We start from the raw sequence: 9459 nt of genomic DNA, 5'->3' as shown, positions 1-9459 counted from the left end.
ATAAGTGGGTTCAGGAACCATAGCTGCTTATCAGCTTGTGGAATGTGTGACATGTGAAGTAAACTGTGAAAATTCAGAAATACATGTGGAGAAAGAGATTTTGGCAGTGCAGTTTACTTTGATGATCTTAATATAAGTCCATATGGGCAGCGGCGGATCCAGGAAAAATTTTAGGGGGACTGATCGGGGCCAACATACTCCAATTTGAATAACTACTACCTCATATTGCTAATAGTTTTGGTCATCAACAAAAATGTATTGAGAATACACTACTAGAATGCACAAGTTTCCCTAGGGTATATTCTTTCCCTGCCATTTTTTTGGCATCCTAGGGAAAGATACGTTCCTCTGAGCTAGCTACGTGATTCCTGTGAGTACAGTCGTGAATGTAGCTAGGACTTCATGCCATTGAGCTAGCTACCGCGCTTCATCCTGTACACTGCCGAGAATTTCATAGCTGACAGTGACATTCCGTCAAGTTTGCATGGGATTGAACTCTCGAGCTTCGACAGGTCTGATGGTGACACGGGTCATGATGGGTTTGTTATCATGCATACATTTGTTAGAACAAAAACAGTTTATACCTCAAAGCATGCCACACATTGTCCATATGTCAGTTCGTTTTGATCGTCTCCGATGCAATCTAATTTTCATTTGGACAATGCATCGAGAACAAGCAATCCAGTGAAAAGGAGCCCTTTACAAGATTTTTTTTTTCTCGACCGTGCTATGAGGCACGTTTTTCATTAAGAGGAAGTAGATCAAACATACAAACTCGAAAGAAGCACAGCAATCGGAAATTACTGGCGCTACAGCAAAAAAGAAAACAGCATCTACAAAGATGCAGAAGCTGAAGAACAGAGGAACCTGCCTAACAAACATGAGGCTGCTGAGCCTTGGAACGCTTAACTATCACCCTGGAACAATGAGGGACCTGATGTGCCTATACGCAGCATGATCCCACTGCAACGCCTCTTCTTTGATCGCCAAGACTAATTGAGACGACGACCGCACCTCAGCTCTGTACGTCCTGGCATTCCTCTCCTTCCAAATCATCCAACTGACAAGGAGGACAAGCACGTCGAAATCTCTTCTGCGAACTTTAGGAACTCGCTTTCTTGCCTGCAGCCACCACTCACAGAAGGACTCGACCAGGTTCGGGGTAAGCTGCTGCAACCCGAGCACCTGAAGCACCTTGTACCAAACTTCCCCACAGAACACGCAGGCAACCAGGAGGTGGTCCATCATCTCAGAAGGCTGCGAACACAGGACGCAATCATCGGCGTCTTGCAAGCTGTGTGGCGTTTTCTCTGCGCCGCTGTCCAGCATCGGCCATGGAGCACCAACCAGATAAAATGGTGTACCCATGAAGGCACCGGGGTTTTCCATGTCTCTCTGACACCACGAAGCACGCAGGACCCCATGAACATGGCCCTGTAAGCCGACGATGCCAAGTAAGCACCATCGGACGACCACCTCTAGATCAGTTTGTCCTACGATCCCGGCTGAAGTTCGACATGTTCCACTAGATCCCACACCTTGAGGTAATCAGTGATCACCTGAACTGATAAAGCTCCAGTAATGTCGTGAGCCCACGCATGCGGTAGTGCCTAGTCCTCTTAATTAAAACAAGTAATGTTGATTCTTAAGCCTGAGTGATTCACAGCGTAATGAGCATGTCCTCTGTCCTGGTGCACGCATCTGGCTGCCTGATAGCTTCGCTTAAACATAGCTGACCTTCAGCACTCGCCATGAACTGGGGTGCTAGCACGAATGCGTGACTGGTAAAGACTACTGCTCCTTCTTTCCTACAATTTGGTGCCATCTGAGGTGAGTCATCTCAGAACCTCCGGGGAGTGGCAAGGGGGTGTCTCCGATTTGGCACCAATCCTCGCTGATATCTTACTTTCACCTGGCAGAGCAGTAATGCAGTTGTTCCTGTTGCTTCCTACTCCTATACACAATTTCCATAGCAACTTCACTTGGGCAGCCAGAAACAATGGCTTTCTTCTCTGTTGCCTGCTGTTTTATATGCAGGTTAGACTAGAGAGACTGAAACAGTTCATTGAAATATAGTCAGGCACTTACCACTCTTTTTTTTTTTTGAGGTCAACGACGGGGGATCAAAGCCGATCCCTGGCCACTTGATTTTCATTCCACTGATTCCGGCGATGCCGGTGGGTGGAAGGGGCTAGGCCCTCCAGTTACAAGTATTACAAGTCATGGCAAACAAAGCATAGGAACGTTACATAATGTTAAGGGCAGCACTCCATCTTCCAGCCATAGCTGTGCTTCTTTTGGGGCTTACCACTCATATGAAGGAGTCACCAACTAAAAATCCATTGAAATATATTAAGGAAGTAAATGTTAAATTAATTCCAGTACCAGCAGACACCTATGGAGGTCCTGCAAGCACAAAACAACTGGTACCTTGTTAAGCAAAAAACAACTTGACGGTGAACATTCTGTCAAGTTTGTATCGGATTGAACTCTCGAGGTTCGATAGGTCTCATGGTGAATCTAATTTTCATTTGGACAATGCATTGAACAAGCAATCTAGTGAAAAGGGGCCCTTTACAAGAATTAGTCCTTTTAATTAGAACAAATAATGTTTCTTCTTAAGACTAAGTGATTCACAACGTAATGCACATCTCCTTTGTACTGGTGCACACGTCTGGATCGAAAACAGCTTTGCTTAAACATAGCTGACCTTCAACACTCATGAACCCGGGTGCTAGCACGAATGCGTGACGGCGAGAGACCGTACTGCTCTGGCTTTGCTACAATTTGGCGTCATCAGAGGCGGATCTCGGAACCTCCGAAGAGTGGCGAGGTGTCTCGGATTTAGCGGCAGTCTTCGCTTATGTCTTACTTGCAGCTGACAGATTTGTCATGCTGGTGTTCCTGATGCCTCCTACTCCTATACACAATTTTCATAGCGACATCACTTGGGCGGTCAGAAACACTACTGGCTTTCTGCTCCATTCCCTGCTGTTTTATACGCAGGTTATACTAGAGAGACCGAAACAATTCATTGAAATATAGTCAGGCACTTACCATATAAATGAGTCACCAACTAACAATCCATTGAAATATATTCAGGCAGTAAATGTTAAATCAATTCTGGTACCAGCAGACACCTCTGGAGGACCTGCAAGCACAACTGGTGCCTTGTTAGGTCAGGTTCGTTGGGGTTTTTTTTCTAACCAATATGTAAATTAATTTCTAGGCTAACCGAAGTTGATCTGGAAACTATATGCAAGCATGTACTATTTAATTTGATTACAAAACCAATATGTAAATTAAGTTCTAGGCTAACCGAAGTTGATCTGGAAACTATATGCAAGCAAGCAGGGGAAGCTAGAAGCACTGATTGTCGATAAAATTCATGGAATGACAAAAGAAAAATATGAAGTAAAGATATGTACAATTATATATACACGTATAGTCATAAAATTGTTCAGTTGAAGATAAAAAAAAGATTATTCAATTCAAGATAAAAGGAGATAATTCATAGGATAAACAAATATCATCAGAATTATTTAATTTAGTCACTTAGCGACCTTTGGTTTTAAGAGATGATTCACTGAATTGTGAATGGACACTAACAGACTAGAGTACCAGTGCGACGAGTGCTGCATATTACCTTGTCGGCTTGCCGCTGTAGGCCTAGCACCGCTTCTAGCTTCCTGTTCGGATGTTTCTGCTCGCTAAGCTGCTCTGCTACAGCCCTGCTCCGGCCTAGCGCCGTCATGTGCTGCCGTGGAAGTCTCCGACGGGCGAACAGCCGAAGCGCCTAGGACGGATGACGGAGTCTCATCGGCAGTCCGAGGCCGAGCGCGTGCACCTACTCAGAGAAGGGACGGAGACACGGAGAGCTAGAGACACGAAGGAGACGAGTATAGCATCGATTCACTTTCACCAATGATCGATGAAATGCAAAGGTCGTAGGCAAAGACCGACGTTTGGTTTCCTTAGTTGGGCCATTAACTGGGCTTTAGCAAGGATATCCATATCTAATTATCAGCGATTAAGGGTCCATCAATTGAAGTCCGTGGAACATTGGAGGGTGCAGGCCCCTGCCCGCGCCACCTTCTCTCCGCCCCTGCATGTTAGAGCATTTTTTTTAAGGAACACAGGGGCAAAGCCACTACTGAAATTTATTATAAGAAAGCAGAAAATAAAGAGATTACAAAAGTTTTGGAAAAGAACACTAAACTAAACAAACTAAAACTAAGAGGTCTTAGGGGACCAGAAAAGAGAGGAAGAAGGGGGGCAAATGCATTTCCAGGACATAGAGAACCACAGGAACTTTGAGAATTACAGGGACTCTAACCATTGAACAAAACCAATTTCTGATCTTCTTCTAACTCTGAAACAAAGCAGAGTTAATTCTTTCTTGAAGTTGACTTTGCACTTCATAACACTTGGTTGGAGACCTTTGAAAATCAAATCACTTCTCTCCGTCCAAATGCTCCAGCAAAGCAAGATGAAAACTTCCATAAAGAACTCTTTGCTGAAGGTCAATTTGAAAGATTCAACAATTTGAAATCTTGAAATAGCATCAAGAGAGTGGAAGGCTATGAGATCCCAGCAGCTAGCAGAAGGACAGTGAAAGAAAAGATGTTCCAAGGTTTCTTCTACTTGGCTGCTGCAAACCACACATTTATAGTTCTCCAGTACCATATTTTTCCTTCTCAAAATGTTTCTTGTACTCAGCCTGTCTTGGAGTAGCAGCCAGCAAAACAAGTTTGTGTTTTGGCGGGCAGAAAGATTTCTAGAGCCAATTGAAGGCTTGATGTGCTTCAGTCTGTCCTACCAAAGCTTTGTAGGCTCTTGAGGATGAGAACATACTTGAACCCCAAATGTAGTTCTAGGAGTTATTGTCTTAGTCAAGTTTAAATTCTGAATCATGTGAACTATAAGATGCACTTGAGCATAGGCCTCAACAGAGAGTGGTAAATGAAAGAGATTTGAGAACACATTCTGATGGTATACTTTTTGTAAGGTTATAGCTTTATTTTTTTGCAAAAGAGTGTAATTCTGGAAACTCCAATCTGAGCACTGAGTTATTCCGCCGATCTTCCTAGAAAAGTATACTTGAACCATCTTGAACTGAAACAGATGCTGTTCCTTTGAATTTGGTGAGCAACTTAAGAATCCCTCCACCAGAAAGAGCCCTTTTTGGTGCCACCTGGTAATCTGACATTGCTATAGTGTTTTTCCTAAGCTAAATTTACCCATGGTAGATCTTTCCTGTTGAAAAATTTAGCTAAGTTCCTGAGTAACAGAGCTCCATTTTGAGTTTGCAAATTCAGAACACCAAGTCCGCATTCCTTTTTTTATTTACAAACTAGAGGCCAAGCAGCCTTAGGTGGTTTCCTGGCATTTATCTCTCCTCCCCTCCAAAGGTAGTGTTTTCTATATTTATCAATTTGCTTGACTATGGTTGGAGGAAGAAGCAGTGTACTCGTGCAGTAAGTCGAGCATCATCCTCATCCCCACTGGCTCCATGCCTCACTATCCTCGGTAACAAGAGCAATCCTGGTGCCTTCAAGCCTACTATAGAAAAAGGGGAGGAGCCTCTAGGAAAATATTTAATTAAACATTCATCTATCTTGAACCAAAAAAACGAAGTTGAAGCGGGCATCCGTCTGCCGGACGGTCCGTTGGTGGGCCGTGTCGCCAGCCCAATAACCTCCTGCGCCTTCATTTCTCAAAACTGCTAATCTACTCATTCCTATCCACTTGTTCCTATCGCTTTTGTCCGCTCGTCTGCTGCCTCTAGGCGCAGCGCTCTGCTCATCAACTCATTCCTATCCAATCTGTTCGCTTTCTTCCCCTCTTTTCTCTCTCCCCAATTTGCTCCCTTGTGCGCATCCAACACAAAGCAGCGAACACTGATGGTCTGTGACGTGGCGGCGAGCCGCAGCGTGGCGGCGCAGAGGCAAGAAAACCCCATCGGCATGCGGTCTGCATAGAGGCGAGCTCGCGTTGACGCGGAGGCAGGCGAGCCTCGGCGGTAGTCATTCGTGCACAATGATGCGAGGCCAGCGAGCCACGCGGGAGATGGCGTGGAGGCAGGAGAGCTCCACGTAGAGGCAAGCTCACGGCGACGCAGAGGTAGGTGAGCCCCGACGGCATCCGCTCGTGCGCTACATTGCTAGGCCAGCTAGCTGCTTCTGAGGCGCAACGCTCGGTCGCTGGGCTTACTAGGCATGACGCACTCGGCTGCCGGGCTTGCCAGGCGTGGCATGCTGCTAGCCTCTCCAAGTCATGCGACCATTGCCTCCCAGTCGCGTCACGAGGCCGGTGCCTCCCTTCCGCGTGGTGCGGCCGATGTCTCCCTTCCATGTCGTGCAACCGCTGCCGTTGGGCCACCGCCTCCTAGCGCCGCCGGGCCGCTACCTCCGGTGAACTCCACATGCCGACGAGCCTCCATTCTCCTGAGTAGTAAGTAGATGTTGAGCTGAGTTGAAAGAGCATGTTGCAAGGGTATGTTTTAATTGTTTCAGATATTTCAGAGGTATGTTGCAAGTGCTTCATATGGATGTTACAAAAATAGATTGGGATGTTGCACATGTTGTAAGAGTATGTTCTAAATGTTTCATCTATTTTTAGTTTTATGTTGTAGCAAGTGTTTTCATGTTGTAAGTTGCAAGTGTTTTATGTAGATGTTGCATATGTTGCAGTGGCTATATACTTATGTTGCAATGTATTATTCCAAATGTTTCAGATGCTTTAGACGTATGTTACACATGTTTTATCTGGGTGTTGCATATGTTTCACACATATGTTGCCAGTGTTTCATCTGGATGTTGCATATGTTCTACAATGGCTACACACGTGTTTCCCTGGTGTTTCATATGTATGTTGCAAGTGTTTCAATTGATTCGGACATATGTTGCATATGTTTCATCTAGATGTTACAAAAGTAGATTTGGTGTTGCATATGTTGTAGTGAGACCCATATGTAGTAGCCACATGTTGAAGCTGCTGGGCCCGCCTACATGTGCGTGGATGTGGAGGGGATGCCACGGTGTCGACGCCGGACACAAAGCGCGTGCGGGCCACGGTGTGGGTGCAGGACACGGAATGGCGCAGGCCACGGGGCGGGGCACAAGACATGATGCGGGCATGGGACACGGAGCGGCACGGTCCCCACATGATGCAGGCGCAGCAGGTGCGGGCGTCTAGACGCTATGGACGTCCGGGTGCTAGAATACCGCCCAAGAAATTAAAAGACAGCACAATAATATCAGATTGATGTAAATGTTTGGTTCCATTATTGTGTAGTACTTGGACTCAGTTAACATGCCTTCTTTAGTTGGGCCCCAGATGAGGATGCCCATATGGCCTTGAATCCCATTACGACAACATGCATGCTTTTATCATTTTTCTTGCAGCCGAGCCCAGTTAGAAGTTGAGGCGACTTTGAAGGTGGCCATGTTTGATGTTTCCAAGTCCAAGCACCAGCCGAACCACTGCCTTAGATCTCACTGCTCCTCTCTTCTTCCCCAGTGAACAGAAGTCTATAATTAACTATGTCTAGTATAGTATAGAACTATACATAAGAATGACAGTTTATTTGTTCTTCTGTTTACTGGCGCAAAAGAGCCTATGACGTGCAATTTGGGAGCTGTGTTGCTCAGCCCTTTGGGCTTATCTGGAAGACCAGTATGTTTTTTTTTTCACTAGTGACGCTGATGTCCATGGCTCCTTCTCTCTAATGGCCCAACGAGATGGTGATGGTCATTGCTGTGTCTTGATAGGCTTGAGTGGATCCATGCCCATCACGAAGGAACCACAATCAGGTAGCAAAATTGTCATCGACCTTGTGTACAATACCTATGAACCGGGGTGCTAGCACGAATGCCCAATTGCCCATCACGAAGGAACCACAATCAGGTAGCAAAATCTGAAGCTAGGCATCTCGGAACCTCCGAGGAGTGGCTAGGGGGTGTCTGTGATTTGGCATATTCGCGGTACTTCTTGCCTCTATATAACTTCCATCTGACAGAGTAGTAATGCAGGTGCTCCTGATGCTTCCTACTCCTATACACAATTTCCATAGCAAGATCACTTGGGCAGCCAGAGAAAAATACTGGCTTTCTGCTCCGTTCGCAGCTGCTTTATACACACTGGTTAGAGAGAAGAGGTACAATTTGATTCCATGCACTTACTACTTACTCCGTATATGAATGAGTCACCAACTAACCATCCATTGAAATATAGTAAGGCAGTAAATAAATGTTAAATCAATTCTGGTCCATACATCTTCGGAGAGATCGTGTAAGCAGAACAGGTGCATGTGAGTAAAATGTAAGTTAAGTTCCGGCTAACAGAAGGTGATCGCTGAACATGCATGTTCACTAGAAGTCTAACGTTTTTATATTTTTTATTAAACCTTTCTTTCATTAAAAGAATTGTTGTCTAGTTTGGGACGAACCAATTAAATCTGCCCAACTTTCAACCTGCTAGCTGACAATAATGAGGAAACTGTGCAAGCATATACTATTTAACTTGATTGGTGGAACACAAATATCTAAGCCTAATCAGTTCAGCTAGATTATGTGCATACAACTACACTGCATGGAGTGTACCATCCACTCAAATTCAGACAAAGAAGTGCATGTGAGTAAATTTACAATCACTATGTTCAGTTCGGTTTCAGATTAATACAGGATGCTAGATGTTCATTCTACCAAATTGGATCTAACAAAATAGACGCGCACGGCAGGTGTACGCACATATCATGCATATACTCTGGCCCTGTGGTCGTCCGCCGCGACATTAGTTTTACCTGTTGGAGCAACCTCATCCCCAAAGCTCCATGCCTAACCATGCCCCACTGTAATGAGCAATCTTGGCACCTCCCGAGCCTACTATAGAAAAAAGAGTGGAGGGGCACATGGCAAACTTGTCGCCTGTCTGAGATCGGCGAAGAAGCTAGAGATGCTAGCTGTTGGTTCTTCTAGCCTTGATTAACTGGACCAACACTACATGGCCAAACAAATTCATTAGACGCGCAAGTCACACAATGGGTTGCCACCGCTTTCCTCCATAGTTGCGCTCTACGCATTGCTCCGGAACTACTCTTCTCCCTCTCTCTCACTGTGGTGGTGAACCCCTACTCATGGTTATTATTTTGTCTTGGTCCATGAGTTCTATTTTTATGTATTTTGAATGGTTTAGTGCAAGAAGAATATGTGTTCCTCAAATTAAAGGAATCATCCTAAACCATTGACAGCTTGCAGTTTTTCTGTAGTCTAGGCGATTGCAATGTCTCTATGTGTCCAAATTTTCTTTTGTTTCTTTTCTTTTATAGTCTAGCTTGTCGCTTCGAGTTGGCCCTGCCTAAACTCTTTTTATCGGTCTACCACAGATGGTAGGTGCATATATAATTTATAGCTGGAGTGTGAAGGGTACAGTCAAGTAATATATATACGCATCCTCATA

At 45.0% G+C, this 9459-nt stretch overlaps 1 protein-coding gene across 1 annotated transcript; it reads right to left on the bottom strand.

Moving 5' to 3' along the window:
* Nucleotides 1–912: 912 nt before the first annotated feature.
* On the bottom strand, nucleotides 913–1389 carry LOC136507657 (uncharacterized). The gene has a single exon (XM_066502316.1). The coding sequence runs from the start codon at nucleotides 1387–1389 to the stop codon at nucleotides 913–915; it is 477 nt and encodes a 158-aa protein (XP_066358413.1).
* Nucleotides 1390–9459: the final 8070 nt, after the last annotated feature.

Source organism: Miscanthus floridulus, chromosome 15 (assembly GCF_019320115.1).
Source record: "Miscanthus floridulus cultivar M001 chromosome 15, ASM1932011v1, whole genome shotgun sequence".
In the NCBI taxonomy this organism is placed as follows: Eukaryota; Viridiplantae; Streptophyta; class Magnoliopsida; order Poales; family Poaceae; genus Miscanthus; species Miscanthus floridulus.
This window is presented reverse-complemented; position numbering and strand designations above follow the sequence as displayed.